General features: G+C 47.7%; 1 protein-coding gene across 5 annotated transcripts; it reads left to right on the plus strand.

Annotated features, from left to right (window-relative positions):
• Positions 1-146: 146 nt before the first annotated feature.
• Positions 147-17,100, plus strand: BRPF3 (bromodomain and PHD finger containing 3). Of its 5 annotated transcripts, none has more exons than XM_065747447.1 (14): positions 147-452; positions 3,349-3,390; positions 3,965-5,370; positions 6,362-6,518; positions 7,944-8,075; positions 9,158-9,286; positions 9,663-9,975; positions 10,789-11,055; positions 11,209-11,700; positions 13,364-13,457; positions 14,840-14,937; positions 15,316-15,413; positions 16,004-16,158; positions 16,652-17,100. In XM_065747447.1, exons 3-14 carry the CDS (start codon positions 3,986-3,988, stop codon positions 16,833-16,835), a joined length of 3,504 nt encoding a protein of 1,167 aa, XP_065603519.1. In that variant the 5' UTR covers positions 147-452; positions 3,349-3,390; positions 3,965-3,985; the 3' UTR covers positions 16,836-17,100. The 5 variants fall into 5 exon arrangements, with proteins under 5 accessions (XP_065603519.1, XP_065603518.1, XP_065603522.1 ...); XM_065747449.1 differs by lacking the exon at positions 147-452 and adding an exon at positions 476-527; XM_065747448.1 differs by lacking the exon at positions 147-452 and adding an exon at positions 1,659-2,318.
• The last annotated feature ends 1,509 nt before the right edge of the window (positions 17,101-18,609 follow it).

Below are 18,609 nucleotides of genomic sequence, written 5' to 3' on the forward strand. Positions count from 1 at the left end.
CCCCGCCGCCTTCCCTGTTCCCTCAGCGCTCGGCCGGGGCCGCACCGCCGCCGCCTCCATTTTGTGCGTGTGTCCCCGCTCCTCATCCCCGCCCGTCCTCACACAGCGCGGGAGCGGCGCTGGAGGCAGCGGGGCCCGGGGGAGGGGGGGGGGGAACTGGGGGTGGTGGGGGGCGAAGCGGCGGCGGAGCGGCGCGAGGAGGCGGCGCTGAGGAGCGGCGGCGGACGGAGCAGCCGGACCCACATCTCGTGCCCTCCCCTCCCGCCGCCGGTGGGTGAGCCCCAGGGGGGAGGGGAGGGGAGGCGGATTTAAAGAGGAAAAAAAAAAAAAAGCATCCCCTCCCCCCCAACACACAAAAAAAAACCCCAAAAAACAAAACAAAAGCCCCAAAAAACCAAAAACACCGAAAGGAGGCGGCGGTGACGGCAGAGACCGCGCGCGGAGACGCTGAGGTAACGCGCTGCGCGGGCCGCGGCTCCGTGCCCACAGGGCTCCGTCACGCAGCGCTGCGCCGCGGCCGCGGGAAGGTGACCGGGCGGGCGGCCGCTGTGCCGCGGTGAGAGGAAGCGCCGCGCGGAGGGGGCGGCTCGGGGCCCTCACCGGGCGGGGCGCGGCGGCGCTGAGCGCGGGGACGGGGATCGCGCAGCACCGCGTTCGCCGGGCCCCCCCCCGACCGCCATCTTGGCTGCCCCGCACCGCGGCGGTGGAGGTGGCCCCGCCCACCCTCTCCCACGCTATTGGCCGAATGCGCCCCGCCTTGGTCCCGCGGGGCTGTGCGTTGCTATTGGTGGCGGGGCTGGGACGGGCGTTGGCGGCATCCAGTAGCACCCTGGCTTTGCTGTGCGCGCTTTCTCGCTCTTTCCGGCTGGGGCCGGGCGGCTCGGGGACTTTTTTCGCTCCCCGGAGGATGGTGGGCCGCGGTGTTGAGGATCGCTCGCCGGCGCTCTCGCTGCTGTTTGTGCCTTCTCCGTGCTGTGCTCACGTCGCTGCCGGGATGGGTTCTGCGGCCCTGGCAGCACTCCTGAGAGGAGCTGTGGGACACAGCCCGCCACAGGCTCTCTCAGAGAGCTGCTAAAACCCAGGCCGTTGCTCCCCTCCTGCGGCCCGCTGTGTGCCACGTCTCCATTCGACGGCAGAAATGTGAAGGGATTGATAAAGTGTGTGTGGGCATCAGAGAGAGTGGGCCCTCAGCAGCCCTGCAGCGTGTGTTGGTGGTGGGGCCTGGGGGAAGCGCAGACCTCGCGTGGGGAGTGCAGCCCCGCGCCTGTGGTCGGGGGCAGAGGAACCTGGGTCCCTTCCCCCTGTGAACTGATGAGATGTTCGTCGTTGCTTTTTTTCTGAGATCCACATAGAATCATTTGGGCTGGAAAAGACTCTTGAGATCCCCAAGTCCAACCCCATCAGCGCCACATCTCCACACAGTGATGAAAGCTCCCCCGGCATCGCTGCCTTTAACTGCAGCCCTGTGTCCTCCAGGCACTGCAAAGACTCCTGGGGAGAGAAAATCCTTGGCTGTCAGTGTGGGAAGGAGAGAGGTGGAAGGAGTCTGAGCTCCTCTGAGGTGTGACTGAGTGCCTCTGGTTCTCAGTGCAGTGCTGCATGAGTGTGGATCCCAGCAGCAGTTAGCCTTCCTTTGGGAAGATCTGCTTGTGCTGGGTTTTTCCTCTGTTGCAGTGTTATTTGATATGTGGATCTCTCACATTTTTTTTCCTATGAAGCTATCTGTAGTAAATTTCAGGCTCCTGATGGGGCTTGTTTTTCTTAGCTCCCTTTTGCAAATCGCAAGCATCCCTGGGCCACAGGTGTGAAAACTGCAGCTCACAAGGACTGAACCATTTCAGAGCAAACTTGTGGGATAGAATTAAATTTGGCTCTGGCAGCTTTGTGCATTACAGTCCCTTTGCTTGTTCAGTTGTGCTCTCTAGGAATCTATCCCTCTGTTTCTGGCATAATACCCAGTGGAAGTGGATTATGGGGTGTTTTTGGAAGGCTTTGAGCACATTGGTGACAGCGAGAGGACAACTCTTTGAACTTTCTGCTTTTATATCAACATTTATCCATGGTAGGACAGGAGCAGCATAGGCTGAAGGAATGTTTAACCCTGCTGAAGTCAAGGCAGTTTAGCATTTCAGCAGGCACAGATGCTGTTTGCAGAGGGATTATTTTTTATGTGTGGCTGGGGAGGTGTTTTCAAGTGTGCCAAGATCAAAACATTCCTAGACTGCTTCTTAGAAGTTGCTGTGTTGCAGTCAAGGTCACAGTGTTCCATCTTGGTGTGCCTGAATTTGTTTCATTGCTGCTATCAAGGTTTTTGGGAGGTGGGTAGTTGTGTCTCTCCTGATATCCAAATGCCTTTTAGAAAAGAGCTGACATTTCTTATTCCGGATGCTGAATTCTGGCTGCCAGCAATTTTGGTACCGTTTTAGATGCTTCTATGTAGTGTTAAGTAATTGTGTGTTTTACAAATGGGTTGGCTTATAGCAGTCAGTTGCTGTGGTAGAAAGCCCACTTGGGGTCATTTCTCCAGACAGTAAAATGACTGTTTCTCTAAAGGTGCTACAAGAACACTGTGTTCTTGTTTCTCCTGTCAGCAAGTAAAATAACCCTTCCTTGGGATGCTTGTTTGGCTCAAATTTGCTCATCTCTCAGCACTGCCAGCAATCAGCTAATATCTTGTTTTTCCTGAACACAATATTAATAATGGCTGTGGTCAAGTCATTCTGATTACTTTATCCTCTGCTGTCTTTATGCTCATGTAACTTCTTGCATCCAGTATCTTCAGTTATGCCAGACTGACTCAGGTTACACCTGAGCTGTACACTGGCAGGGTTTTCTTTGTTGACCACGCTGCCTTTACACACTGATTGCAGAACTCTTTTTTTTCTAACTATTTGAAGCGTCTCGAGCTTATCTGGGACCAGTGCAGCTGCTGATTGGAGTTTTAAAGCTAAGATTCTTGAAATTACAATATCTGTATTTGCAGGTGGAAATTGTCATCTCATATTTTACGTCTGAAAACAAACGATACTTTCAGACTATCATTGTGGGTGTGCTTACTGAAAATGGCACCTGCAGCATGTTTCTGGGGGTGCAAATGAAAGTTTGGACACTTCTTCCAAAGCTGGTTTGTTTCTTAGGATAAGTGGATTGTGGCAGACTCGTGGTTAACAGTGGCAGTGCTTTTAGGTCCAGAAATTTGCTACTCCTTTCTGGAATAACTTCATGAATTCTTGCAGGCAGTGGTCCTTGAGGTGCTGCTTGCCCTGACTCGAGGTTTTGTGAGGTTAAGTCCAGCATGGAGCAGAAATAATGCACCAGCTGAACACAGATACTTTTTCTTGTCTCCAGGTCCCACAGAAAGGGGACAAAGGTGCTGTGCTGTAACTGAGGGTGAGGTGCTGGTTCAGGCCCCTGCATAGCAGCTGATAAGCTCTGGGCTGACTTACCATTTTGGGGAGATTTTACATTTACTTTTCTTTTTCTCATCTCCCTCTTTCCCTGGCCTATTTTGTTCCCTTCCCTGATTATTCCCATGATTCGCACTCTCATTCTTGACACTGCCCTTCTCCCTTGCATTACTCACTTGGCCTCCTCTCCACTTTCCCTCTTTTGCCCTTGGATCTCTGGGATCCTGCTGCTGCCTTTCCATTCTTCTCCAGCTCTTCTTGCCAGCTCAGGGCTTCTGCTTCACCTCTCCTTGGTGGTTACCTCCTTAATGTCCGGAGCTGACTCTGGAATGATTATCTTTGTTGCTAATTAGCAGTTTGTGAGAGCAGAGCTGGCTTGAGCTTTGAGTTAAGGCTCTGTGTACCATTGCACAGTTCCCAGTACAGCTTGGTCTGTACGGTGTCTTGCTGCTTTCCTGCTTGTACCCCTGTGGATCCTGCATGCAGACCCAGTTCAGGGGCCTGCTGCTCCTTGTTTGCTTGTCTCCTTGGCTCACGCTGGTCCTGGTTTGTTGCAGGGTCTCTGGTGGACTGCAGCGATGAGGAAGCCTCGGAGGAAGACACGGCAGAACCTGGAGGGCCGGCGTTCTCCCTCACCCTACAGCCTCAAGTGCTCACCCACTCGGGAGACGCTGACATATGCTCAAGCCCAGCGCATCGTGGAAGTAGACATTGACGGGCGGCTTCACCGCATCAGCATCTACGATCCCTTGAAAATCATCACAGAGGATGAACTGACTGCCCAGGACATCACAGAGTGCAACAGCAATAAGGAAAACAGCGAGCAACCCCTTTTCCCTTCCAAATCCAAGAAAACACCTTCCAAAGGCAAGAAGAAGGAATCCTGCTCCAAACACACATCAGGAACATCTTTACACTTACCGCAGCCCAACTTCCGTGTGGTGGACTCCTTCAAACAGTCAGATGCCCCTCCTCTCCCTGCCTCCTACTACCGATACATTGAAAAGCCTCCCGAGGACCTTGATGCAGAGGTGGAGTATGACATGGATGAGGAGGACCTGGCTTGGCTGGAAATGGTGAATGAGAAGAGAAGGGATGATGGTTATGGGTTGGTTTCTGCTGAGACTTTTGAGCTGCTGGTGGACCGCTTGGAAAAGGAGTCATACCTTGAGAGTCGGAACAACGGGACTCAGCAGTCTGTCATCGATGAGGATGCCTTCTGCTGTGTCTGCATGGATGATGAGTGTCACAACAGCAATGTCATCCTGTTCTGTGATATCTGCAATCTGGCTGTGCACCAGGAGTGTTACGGTGTGCCCTATATTCCTGAGGGGCAGTGGCTTTGCCGCTGCTGCTTACAGTCCCCTTCTCGCCCCATTGATTGTGTCCTCTGCCCAAACAAAGGTGGAGCCTTCAAGCAGACCAGTGATGGCCGCTGGGCTCATGTGGTCTGTGCCATTTGGATTCCAGAGGTCTGCTTTGCAAACACTGTGTTCCTGGAGCCCATTGAAGGGATAAATAACATTCCCCCAGCTCGATGGAAGCTCACGTGCTGTATCTGCAAGCAGAAGGGCATGGGGGCTGCTATCCAGTGCCACAAGGTGAACTGTTACACTGCCTTCCATGTCACCTGTGCCCAGCGGGCTGGTCTCTTCATGAAAATTGAACCCATGAGGGAGACCAGCATCAATGGCACAACATTCACTGTGCGCAAGACTGCCTATTGTGAGAGCCACTCTCCACCTGGAACAGTGAAAAAAGGGCATTCAGCTGCTACCAGTGAGAAGCGGGAGCGCATTGTGAAGGAGGAGAGAGAGGAGGAAGGCAATTCCAGCCCTCCCAAAGCGTCCCTGAAGAAGAACCAAGTGAAATTGAAGCATAAGATCAAAAAGGAGCCTAGCGATGGGGCTGATGGGTGTTCTTCCATGCCCATGGTGACAGTTGCACAAATTCCCTCTTACAGGTGAGTGTTGGAGCTGGACAGCAGAAGATCAACAGGGTCTGTTGTGAGGACTTGATCCCTTTCATTGTTGAACTTGGAAGCACTCTCTTCAGTCCACACCTAGCAGTAACTGTGTTCAGATTGTGCTCTGCAGAAACATTCCTCACCAGCATTCTTCCATGCAAGTGCCAGTTGTGCACTGGTTTCCCTACTTTGCCAAGCAACAGCACCAGAATGTCATGTAGTACAGATCTTTGGTGGTACCTAACAGACAAACGTGCATCTAGCATCCAAATTTACATAGATGGCTATGAAGGTGTTTTTAAAATACATCAGGCATTACAAGTTGGCAGGTGAATGCGAGTTGTCCTCCTGTTGATGTGGGTTTTTTTAATCTCCTCATTTCATAGCATCTTAATTGTTTCTTTTATTGCAGAACATGTTAAACGTGTAAGTGTTGCAAGCAGATTTGAATCTGGCTGTGTTGTTTTTTCTCCAGGCTCTCTCTCAAAGAGAATTAGGGAATGCTGAGTTTTTGTCTGAAGGAGTGTGGTGATGTGTTGCCAGTATTTCAATGTGGAAAAGTGCTGAGAAGGCATCACGTATAATCTAATGAATGGTTTGAAAAGATTAAAATAGGTACTGTATTATTGTTAGACTCCTGTCCAAGACTCCAGGTTAAGAACATTGCAGTGACCCTGGTCAAGTTCTTCTGGCAGTGAAAATAGTTTGAAGTTAATGCTTGGAGCTGAATTGGTGATTGCATACTTAGCTGTGACAAGTTTGGTTAGAGCCTCCAGCCTACTTGCTGCTGAAGTAGGGTTATATTCTGAAAAGTAAGCACATACATCCTCATTATTAAGGTTGTACCAGTTGCGGGTGTGGTTCAGAGTACGCACTGACATACCACCACAAAGCTGCACACCATAAAGCATCATTGGAAGCCAGATGGTATCACCAGGATTCTAATTGCTTTGCAGTTGTTTCCATCACACCTCTTTGCCTCCTTTAGGCTGAACAAAATCTGCAGTGGCATCTCTCTCCAGCGGAAGAACCAGTTCATGCAGAGGCTCCACAGCTTCTGGCTGCTGAAGCGGCAGGCGAGGAACGGGGTGCCCCTGATCCGACGTCTGCACTCGCATCTCCAGTCCCAGAGGAATGCGGAGCAGGTACAGCTCTGCCTGTGTGTCAGCTGGCTCTATAGAGGATGGCAAGCATCAGGAGTTAGGAATGGGAAAACCCTTTAAGAGTTTTAACTGCATGGAGCAATAGCTCTTCTTGAGTCACTTTTGTTCTCCTGTTGGTATGCTAATACCTGAATAGCTGAGTCAGTGTATTGGTGGGATGTCACTGTGTCACCAGAATTGGTGATGATGAGCCAGCAGGTAAGAGTTTTCTGCCTGAGTCAGGAGACTTGGGATTGTGCAAAGGCGTGATGGGCCCCTGGTGTCCTGACCTATCAGATGAGTCAAAGAACCACGTTCCTCACCAGTGATATAAGATCCTCTTCTCAAGAAAATGGGTGTTAGCACCAGAGTCCTGGCCAGATTCCAGTTTGGATCATTCTTTCTGCATCTTAAATTTCTGACCCTTCCTTGGACACTCATAAGCAAGTTTAGACATAATCATCAGCTCTGGCCTTCTTTCCTTCCTCCTCTGCGCTGGCATCCAGAGCACTTGATGCTGTAAGACAGCACTGTGTTTGGCATGAGTAGCTGGTGAAATAATGAAATAGTAAGACTCGACCCTGTGACACAGCCAGTTAGTAGCTACTGTGTCTTGTGTACCTATATTTTTACTGCAGCTGGAGGAATTTATAGGTTTTTGGTTTGTGTAAAGACTGCTCTGGATGAATAATAAAGAAAATATTTCACACTCATCAGTTTGAAGCTTGGGGAAGTTTGACATTTCCTCGGTGCATTAAGTTAAGTACTTACCACAAGTAAGTTCATAAAAATAAATGTTCTATAAATATAAGCCATCTAGATCATATGAAGCATTTTTCATCCTTCCCTTGGCAGTCATGCAAATGTGGATGCACTTCAGCTATATCCTCAAAATCATTTGAAAAGCTACAAATTGAGGAAGGGAAGGGTGAACTGCATTGTAAAACCAATGAGCTGCGTCTCAGAAGCTGTTAACTCATCTCCCAGAGTTAGCTGTTCTTTTGTATTTTGGTGAATCTCTCTGCGGTTCAGTTTCCTGGAGGACAGAAATAGCTTTTTTTGTCCCATACTTTCACTTGCCTTGCCTTTGTACTGTAAACCCTCTGGGCTGCCTCTTCAGTATCTAGCAGCCAACAAAAAGAATTTCCAGCCTCTGTAATGAACTTAGATATAAAGGCAGGGAGAGTATAGTGTGTTCCTGAAATGTGGCTGCAGTATGACTCAGGCCTAACTTCTGAGATAGTGTAAAATCCAGAAAGGCTGATGTTGTGTGTTCTACAGCTAAACACTGTGAGGAGGTGACATTATCTGAGTAAGACAAGTAAAGAGGAAGACTACGAGAGCGATGCATGGAGGACACCTAGGAAAGAGGAGAAAACAGAAGGAGCCAATTGTGTCCTCATCTTGTCCCACTGTTATGTGTTACAGAAGGAGCAGGATGAGAAGACCAGTGCAGTGAAGGAAGAGCTGAAGTACTGGCAGAAACTACGGCATGACTTGGAGAGGGCCCGGCTGCTCATTGAGCTCATCCGTAAGAGGGAAAAACTCAAACGGGAGCAGGTAGGTGGTGTTGGCTGCTTCAGTGCCATGCAGGCAACGTGTGTTGTGGAGCACGGCAGTTTCTCTTGAGCCTCTTTCTCTTTTCCTAACTCCTGGATGTGCAGAGCAGCTGACTGTCCCACAGTCACAGGCTCATGCTGCCCAGCTGCAGCCCTCAGAATCAGTGCTGGGCTGTAGAGTGCTGGGAAAATGTATTTGCATAACTAATGGTAAATTATATTCCTGACTTCTATCATCCCATCTTGAGAAGCAGCAGTTTTTCTCTTATTGATGCTGCCTTGTTGCTGAGCACATCAAATACACTTTCCTTTGTGTAAACTGACTTGCTTCCCTTTGCTATTGAAGTGGTTGATATAATGACATAATGAGGGATTATAAGATCAAAGAAACTAAAATGTTAAAGGAGAAATAAATAATTTTATTCTGTTCTAGTCTTCTTTGGGTAGTCACAGTGTAAGAGATCAAACCAGCGCTACAGATTGTTTCCTTGAAATCAAAACAGTATTAGAAAATCCATAGAGTGTAAAAAACTCTATTGGGAAGCTTGCATACTCTGAACCACTGTTGTTTGGCTCTGCCTGGACATGTGAGAGCTTATATCTTAAACTTCATCTATACTCACTGTTCTAATTATGGATGTTGTTGTTTGTGTAAATGCCTGAATAGTTTTAACTTTATTATAATGTTGCAAATTGGCATAATAATATCTCAGGTCAGGGAGCGCTACAGGATAATTTACCAGCACAAAAAGCTTCTTCCTGTCTTCATTTTCTGTTGTATCATCTTCTAATTTTATAGTGTTTCTTCTTGTTCTGGCTTTACAAGATTGAATAAAAAGGAGTTCCTCATACAAAAAGTTTAGAGCCTACTCCGCTGTCTACTGATGTGAATCCTGCACAGGGAGAGGGCAAGCTGCTAGCCAGAAATCTTTCAGCGGTGTGTCTGCAGGCCAGCGGTGTGATGACCTGGGGTTTCCACCTCTGAGTGGAGCTGAATTGGAGATTCAGGAGAAACCAGGAAGAAGCACTGTTTGCTTGTCCTGTGCTTGATAACTGTGCTCATTGCCGTTTCCCTGTTCCTAGGTGAAGGTTCAGCAGGCTGCTATGGAGCTGCAGCTGACGCCGTTCAATGTACTTCTGCGCACAGCACTGGACCTGCTGCAGGAGAAGGATGCTGCCCAGATCTTTGCAGAGCCTGTTAACTTAAACGAGGCAAGTCTCTTTCCTAGGGATGTCTAATGGGTTGGAGATGAGGTATTGCTGGGCAGAAATTGTTGTACTGTCATAATTTGGGTAGCACGGATCACCTTACCCCAAGCTGCTGCTGGACTAAAGAATATCTCGGAGGACTCACAGTGTGGGTATCTTTCCAGGCCAAAATAAGGTGTTGTTTTCTGGAAGCTTCAGCGCATCTCAGACAAGTAATGTTTTGCAGAGACAAGATGTGTCTGCTTTGCCTGGATGACACAGAAATAAAGTGCTGGCGCTGTCCCTTGCAGGTGGAAGGGGCATTCGGAGTGCTTATGATGGGTGCGCTCTAGTTGGCTAGTAAATGGTTTTTGTAATTGTACAGGTTTTATATGTTTAGGTTCCAGATTACCTGGAATTCATTTCCAACCCAATGGATTTTTCCACCATGAGGCGGAAGCTGGAGTCCCACCTGTACCGAACATTGGATGAGTTTGAGGAAGACTTTAACCTTATAGTTACCAACTGCATGAGGTATAATGCTAAAGACACGATTTTCCACCGAGCAGCTGTCCGGCTCAGAGACCTCGGGGGAGCGATATTGCGCCATGTGCGGCGGCAGGCCGAGAGCATCGGCTTTGACACTGATGTGGGGATTCACCTGCCCGAGTCACCCAAAACTGAGGACTTTTACCGCTTTTCCTGGGAGGATGGTGAGTGTTCATTAACCTTTATTTTCCAGGATTTCAGGCAAGCTGAGCACTTGTAGCTAGGTGCAGTTTAGCTCCAGCTCTTCTAGTGCATGTTTGCCTCAGAAAAGTTTTGTAACTGCCTGTGCTATTTGATATACGCCTTGGATGTATTATAAACTTATTATTTTGAAGAAGAGTGAAAATGTGGGTCTAGAATTTTTTGCTCTGTTTCAGAGCAATAATAATTACGTTCTTGTGGGCGTTTATTACAAAGACTGTGCTGTGTTGGTCAGGGGCTGAGGTGAGACTGTTTTCCTTCTCCATTTCTATGATTCTCTTGGCTACAAATGTGACAGATAATCAGAACCCAGTGGAAAAATGGGTATGATTTTACCCCTATTCTAGGATTGCACAGATGGTACAAACATTTCAGTATAGGCAGCAAATGACAGTGTGTAGGCCAACTAGATTACATGGGTTACTATGGGCTGGAAGGTGATGATATGGGATTATGGTACTAGGACCCAAGCACTTCTAGGGCAGACTTCCCATTCCCATTCATTTTTGCGAAGGACCTGAATTTCAGGCTGTCTTGTGTAGGTTGCAGGCACTTCTTCAACTGCTGTGTCTGGGACAGTAATGGGAACTGGAAGACAGTGCAAGTTAAGTTAGCTGAGCTCTAAAGTTAAGAATTCCTAAATACTCAAACTAAAGCAATTGGTTCATAAGTAGCACTGATGGTAATGAGGCATGGCTGCGGTCCCAAATAGCATGAGTGAGTTCCCTTCTCCAAAAAGCCTTGCTCTTTCACTGTCGCAATTTCTTTTGATGCAGTGGATAACATCCTCCTGCCAGAGAACAGGGCTCACCTCTCCTTGGAGGCCCAGCTGAAGGAGTTGCTTGAGAAGCTGGACATAGTGAGTCCTATGCGATCCAGCGGTGCCCGTACGCGACGCATGCGGCTCCTGAGACGGGAGATCAACTCTGTCCGGCAGAAGTTGGCCCAGCAGCAGAACAGGACCATGGCCAATGGGGAACCTGCTCTGTGGGAAGAGGGGCTGGAGAGAACATGGAGAGAAGGGGACGAGGAAGGGGACAGAGGTGAGAGATTGTAGCAGGGTACTACCTCCAGCTCTCCTAGTGCATTTCAGCAGCCAGCACTTGCTGTTCTTACTACAGGGACGGGAGTGGTCTTGGTAGCTTTAGGAGCAACTTGTTCTAAAATGTTCAAGCATATTCTTTATTCTTTTGCAGATGATACCAAGCTCCCGCATCCTCCCACCCTAGAGCCCACAGGTCCTGCACCCTCATTCTCAGAGCTGGACTCTCTGCAGGACCCTCCAACGCTCAAACCCATCCATGACAGCAAGTCTTTGCAGAAGGTGGTGGTGTCAGACAGGGAGTTCTTTGACAAGAAGGCGCTGCAGCGGGAGAGCCAAGCTTTCCAGCGCCTGCTCAGCGACAGCAGCCTGAACGGACTCGCCTTGCCACCTGCAGACACCCTCACGAGCCCCCCCTTCAGTGGCGTAGGCCGACGGACATCTGTTCTTTTTAAAAAAGCTAAAAATGGGGTGAAGCTGCAAAAAGGCTTGGACTGCTCCCTGGAGAATGGGGAGGACCACGAGCAGGGTGAGCAGCTTTTGCCCTCCTGTGCCCATGGGGAGCGACAGACCCGGAAGCGGACACAAAGCAGGAATTACAGTGAGAGCGATGGAGAGAAGTCACCCAGGAAGGCAGGACACAGAGGTGATTCCATGGGATTTATCTTCTCTTTGTCCGTTTGGAAACTGCTAGATTTATCTAGGGCTGAGAGAGGAGGAATACTGTGTCTGAACTGCTTACGTGAAGCTCTCTTTGTGTGTGGAGGAGACACAGTTGCCATAACCAGAGGTGCCTGAGGAAAGCCCGTTCTCCTCCACAGATTCCTAACAAAGGCCTGACAAGATATGTCTGTAATGAATTGCACCTTTATTGTCCACTGACTGTTCATGGAGTTTGTGGTAACTTAGTTCAGCTCTAGGCACCTCTGGTTTAGACATTAAATAACAAGATGAAACCCAGGCTGGGTCACAATTCATTCTTCCTTTTGCCAGTTAGCACAGTTACTATAGGAAAGTTTTCCACCTTAGGTAGGGCAAGCCATCCTGCCCAGCTGCCTGTGAAGATGTTGAATGGCCTGGCTGGAGGCTCTGGCATTTCCAGTCAGGGATGAGAAATGTTGGCATTCCTGCACTGATGGGAAGCTTTGCATTGGGTAGGCCACTTAGGAGTGAGAGTTTCTTGCTGCAGAAATGGTGCCTTTGGTTGAAAGTGTGCAATGGACCAATACAGTGATGAGATGGTAAACATTGCTTTAAAACCAGCTGTAACCCTCAGTTCTGAGACTGAGATAACACGTTCAGCCTTCCCAATAATTTTCTTTTTCAAATTTGACCTGCAAGCAGCTGAGATCAAATTTAGAAAAACATGAGGTAAAAAGAAATGTTTGAATGACAACAGCATGATTGCTTTTCACTTTTGTGTTAACTGCTGTTGTGGGACAGTTGCCATACAGAACACCTGAATTAGCCCATACTTCAAATATTGTCTTAAAGTTATTTGGCTGTCAGAATGTTGTTAGTAAGTAGGGTGGGAGGAAAGCAATTGAACATTGGGAATGACTCACCTGAACAGGTTAAAGAAGATGCAAATGTCTTTTCCAAAGAGATGCTGCTGGTTGAGGGACTAGTGAAAATTCTGTCATGGCTTGAAGCAGTGATTGAGCACTTAACCTGGTTCAAAACTGGAATAAGACAGGCAGGGTACTGGAAAATCACTGATAATTAGACAGTGATGTTTTTCCTCTGCTGAAGAAGCAGTGTTTTTTTCCTGAATTGTGGCACTGCTTTTGTGATTCAGCTCCTTCCACTGTTTCAGACACAATTGGTATTTCCTAACTGAAGGAGTGTCTGGTATGTCAAATCTGTGTTACTGCAGAAGCAGGTCAGTGTGATCAGGGTTGTCAGAACAAGGTGTTTTCCAGCAGTGTGCTCCCTGTACTTTGTTAAAGCTGGAAAAATAATAGCAGTCTTGGCATGCATTTCCCCTTTGTGTGGCTGTTTGGCACTTGATGAACCTGTGAGCTCCTTTGCCATCCCCAAGCACTTCTCCAGCACTTGCTCCTTCAAAAACTGCCTAATTTTCTGTGAGTGAGGAGTAGAAATACCTTTCATTAGTCACCTTCTTCTCCAGCTGAGTCTGGAGAACTCTGTGCAGGATTTCCCCCCCTCTTTTGGAGTACTCAGCATCCTTGTGGCCGATCCTGCCTTTCTGGAAGCAGGTCATCAGGCAGCAATGCTGACAGAGCCTTGGTGGTATCTGTGTGTTGTTGGTTGTTCTTTGAGCTGGTTCCCATTTGTCTCCGTGGCAGGAATGACCAACGGCTTTGTGAAGCACACAGAGAGCAGCTCAGACTCTGAGCACAGCCCTAGCCTGGGCAGTGGGCTGATGTTTGAAAGCTGCAGGTAAGACCCTGTGCTGAGCTCTTCCACAGAATACCTTGTTTCTGTTTTATTTGGTCTGATTTTCTCTTGACTTTGCTTAAAACCTAGCTTTTCATGCTCCATCCTATCCTGTTATGCTATAGATCTCAAAACAGAGCTTGATTTAAAAAAAAACAAACAAAACTACCTGTTACACTTCTGCTTTTCAGTTTGAATATGTCCTGTTTGCTGATGCATATTTTCCCATTCTTCTTGAGAGCTGAAACTGCAGAACCCTTTGATCTCAAATGTCCAGCCCAGCACCATAGGTGAAACTGAACATCCTCTGGTCTCTCCTCATTTCTATGTGCTTTGTGCCCAAACATTCAGATGAGTCATCATTGCTCTTCTATGAGGTGTGGGTCTCCCACAGAATGATTTCAGTACAGTATTGTTAGGCAGGGAGCTGCATCAATGGGAACAAAAAGGAGAGACGTGGATTCATGCATAGGGGTAGTGTTATGGGGGCCCTTGAAATCTTTTATGGAGTGAGGGTGAACTCCAAACAGGATCAGGAGCCAGAAGCTCATTTTCAAACCATGTCTTGGCCTCATGGATCCACCATTTTTACCTCAGTTTCCCCATATGGAAATGAGAGAGGAAAATCTGAATTCACTGGGGGGTGTGGGGGCTTCTTAGTTGGTGTTCATGAAGTACTTTGAAGATGAAAAGTGTTATGTAAGTGCTTATTACAATAATTGCAAGCAATTCACCTAGCAAAAATTACATTAGAGCTATGTTACACTCACAAAACAAGGAATTAAAAACAAGCTTATGTCTCATGGATAACTTGTACAATTATTCCTTTATGAGCAGCTCTGTTTACTGCTTTTTCTCTGCTCTTTTTGAGCACCAAATGCACTCAGAATGGGGTGGCTTTTAGAAAATTGTAAAAAATAATGACAGTAAGTGGAAAAAATTTGATTGCTTGAGATGGAGATAGTCCATTTTCTGAAATGTTTGTAGTAATGAAGTAGAAGCATGTTTACACTATGGACTCACGGAGTTCAATTGCTGATAGATTACCAACATGTTAGTGTTACTCTGTCCTCTCTGTGTACAGCTGAGTGAGCTCACGTGAGCTCCAAACATCACTGCATCAGCTGTGCAGCTTGAAGCCTTTGTTGGGTTCCTTCTTTGTGTTGACAGCAAGGTTTTTGTTGGCCTCCTTCACTGCTCGAGGGAAGGCTGACTTGATGCCCTGTGTGCCTGCACCAGGAGAGATGCTGTGCTCAGGCATTCAGTGTTCTTTTCACATCAGGGATGCAGTAGTGCAGTAAATTTCCAATACTATGAACAGAGCTGGGGATTCAATTTACCTGGCTGTGTTTTTAAGGGTAATCTGATTTTTCCTATTCTAACAGTGGTTTGATGCCTCCTAAGCGAAGTCGAGGGAAGCCAGCTCTTTCTCGGGTGCCCTTCTTGGAAGGTGTAAATGGAGACTCTGATTACAGCAGCTCAGGTGAGAATGGCTCACAGGAACTCTGCTTTGGGGAACAGCTCAATCATGTCCCACAGCACAGTGGGGTTGACACCCTACCCAAACCAGGGAAAGTGGGTCTCAGTGCATGTTGGAAACCAGTACAAATAGGTGGACAGTAAGTTTGTTCTGAACAAAAGTGAAAATCCAGCTCTCTGCTTACTGCCTAACCAAATATGCCAAAAGATAAACACTGCCAGAGTGTTTTAAGTACGTTAGCATTTCAGCTATTTTGACCAATTGCTAACAAGACAGCACAGGCCACTGTGACTATATGACAGTGTTGGTTTTTGTGTTATTATAACCCCTCCCCGGCTGCTGCTTGGCCCTTCCTAAGCCATGTGCCCTTCTGTCTCTTAGGCAGAACTCTCCTGATGTCCTTTGAGAGTCAGGCTGAGCTGGAGCCCTTGGAGCTCGTGTGGGCCAAGTGCCGTGGGTATCCCTCCTACCCTGCCTTGGTGAGTACCCCCTGCTGTCCTGCAGTCTGTAGCAGCAGTGCAGAACATGGTGCTAGTGTGCAGTGTAGCTGGACATAAAAGGAAAACTTCCCAAAATCGTGCAATATGTTTCTGCTTTCTGTGGGGAGAATTGATGCATCTGTTGTCGTTTCTCACTGAAATGCCTACAGTGTGTGATCCCCTGGTCTGATGAAGCTGGCATTGCTTGTCAGCTCTCTTACAAAATCATATTAAATGTATTGTGCAAGTTTGGAGAGAGGGAGGAAAATCCTTTGCTTAACACAACAATGCTGAGTTTGTACTAAATTACCATTTAGGATATATGCACCTAAATCCACACAGAACTGCGTACTTACATCCTTTCTGTTTTTTAAGTTCAGGTGCTTGTTTTTTTCCCTTCCATAGAGGAAGCCATGGAATAGGGAAATTGTTTAAAGAGAGATGCTGAGGCACAACAAACAATTTTTCTTACCCATCTTAAGTAGATTTTAATAATCTAGCTTGGATAAGATGAAAGAACAGGAAAAAGATTGTATTTTCTGCAGTACTTGAAAGGGTTCGTGCTTAAATATCCTTTCCTATGTCACCAGATAATTGATCCCAAGATGCCACGTGAGGGGTTGCTCCACAATGGAGTCCCCATCCCAGTCCCACCCATGGATGTGCTGAAGCTGGGGGAGCAGAGGCAGGCAGAGGCAGGAGAAAAGCTCTTCCTTGTCCTTTTCTTTGACAACAAGAGAACCTGGTGAGTGGACGCAGACAGGTTGGAGTGAGTGCTATGGCAGAGAGGAATGGACAGGGATCTCCTGGAAAGAGTCCATCGGAGGGCCACAAAGATAATAAAGGGTGTGGAACATCTCCCTTATGAGGACAGGCTGAGAGACCTGGGGCTGTTCAGCCTTGAGAAAAGGAGACTCGGAGGGGATTTGATCCACAGACGATCAGACGAGGGGAAATGGCCACAAACTGAAGCATAGGAAGTTCCACACAGATGTGCGTGGGAACTTCTTCACAGTGCAGTGATGGAGCACTGGGACAGGCTGCTCCCTGGGCTGGGAGCTGCTTTGGCAGAGGGGTTGGACTCGATGCTCTCTAGAGGTCCCTTCCAGGCCCTACAATTCTGTGATGCTGTGATAACACTGCAAGGACAAGCGGCCTGCTGGTATTTGCTCTTCTTTCCCCCGTCCCTGTCCTGATGCCCCTGATGATGGGGTTTTGTGCTCTCCTTTTTGCTGCAGGCAGTGGCTTCCGCGTGACAAAGTGTACCCCCTGGGCACGGATGACACTGTGGACAAGCTAAAGATGATGGAAGGACGAAAATCCAGCATCCGCAAGTCCGTGCAGGTGGCATATGACCGAGCCATGGTTCACATGAGCCGCGTGCGGGGCGATCATCCCTTTGTTCCCTCTCATTATCTGTAATGGGTTGGGGCGGATGGTCCTCCTTCTCCAGACCTTCCTGTCTGCATCAGCAGAGGGAACTGTCCCTGGCACCGAGCGGCCAAGAAGCACGCTGTGATCCCAGCAGCTGGCAGCACTCCTTGAAGTCCCTGCTATGTGCCAAAAAGCCTGTCCAGCTTCTTTCTGAATGTGTCTTGCTGAAGAGCTGGCAGGAGATGAAATGTATAGTCTGCAGGGCCAGGAGTAAGGTGTTAGGAAAAGCTGCTGGGTGACGGGAGCTGTGGTGAGCAGAGCTCAGTGCTTGGACATCCAGACCTCATGCACCCTCTGTCGCCGCTGCCTCCCCCGTGCTGCTGGGTGATGGGTGTCAGGCAGCCCTGAGTCATTCACCAAACCCGTCACCCCCATAAGCAAACCAGGATCCTGTACAGGAACCCCAGCTGGGCTTTCTTGTGCCAAATGTACCCTGACAGTCATTGGCCTTCTTGTTTTCTTTTTTTTTTTAATGACATTGATTGTCCTATCATGCTAAGAAACTTGTAGCTGGGAGATAGGTAGTGTCATGATTTTCCTGCCTACATACGTAGTGTTTTCACATTAGATTTCTTGTGTTGCATTTAGAAATGACTGAGATGTTTTGGTAACTTTCCCCTCTGCTGCATACACACATGCAGATGCACAGAGACTGAAATATGAAAAGCAAATTACCTTTTTTTTTGTGTGTGTGTGCATTTATGTCCTAGACATTATTTGGTATTTTCACATCTAAATTCTGATTTCTGTGACTGTGCTTGTGCAGTAGCAGTTCATATATGGTTCAGTACAGCCTCAAGTCTAAGCAAAGATAACTTCCTTTTCTGAAGAAACAAAGCTAACTGTGGCAGTGCCTGATGTGCTGAGCAGCTCTGCAGGCACTGAGGTCGATCAGGGTTGGAAGGAGACGCATCGCTTGTGTTGCCGGATGCACATTTGGTGTCAGGCTCCTCTTCCTTTCTTCCTTCTTTTCTGTCTCTCTCCAGTTCTCCTCTGGCTTGGTTTGGGTTGAAACCAGGCGCTAAGTAGAGCACATGACCATTTTGCCTTTTTGCCTTCTCTCACACACGTGTATCCCTTCCTGGGGTGTGGGTCTCTGGCACTGTCATCCATTAAGGAACAAACCAGCCTGGCTCTGCTGCCAGCCCTTCACTTCTGGGTTTGTGCTGCAACAACAGGGGCAGCTGATGTTTGGAAACGTGACAAAACCTTTTCTATTAGCCAAGGACTCATTTCTCTGATCTCTTCTGTTGTGTGTCCCCTTTTTTTTTGCTTTCCCATTTTAAAAACCAAAGGTGCAGAGCAAGATTGTAGATTGAATATCACCATTTTGCTTTTTAACTCGGTATTTTTTTATTATTTTAACTTTTTCATACTGAAGAGAATGTGGGGTCAAAACAATAATAATGATGAATAGGGGGAGTAATCACTGCCATTTCTACGTGGTCTACTTTTTTAAAAATACCACTTCTTATACATTGGGACACAGAACCACTTTGAGGAAGATTCCTTTAACGTATAGAGATGGGGCATAGGATTTTGTAAAATTAGTAATAATAATGATGCCTACGGAGTGTGGCTAGGGAAGGACGTTGTGTATATAGTGTACAATGCTGTTCTAAATGCTGTTCTAAATTATTTAGACCTATTGTCACCATTCTTGAAGTCCTCAGTTGTGTTGCTGGGTCTTTTATATGCACACGGTGAGATTTATTTAAAGGAACATACACTTTTCTGGGTGGTAGCTCAGCTGTGGACGTGT

Source organism: Cyrtonyx montezumae, unplaced genomic scaffold (assembly GCF_038088225.1).
Source record: "Cyrtonyx montezumae isolate F1298 unplaced genomic scaffold, pur_monq_1.0 scaffold_45, whole genome shotgun sequence".
Classification (NCBI taxonomy): Eukaryota; Metazoa; Chordata; class Aves; order Galliformes; family Odontophoridae; genus Cyrtonyx; species Cyrtonyx montezumae.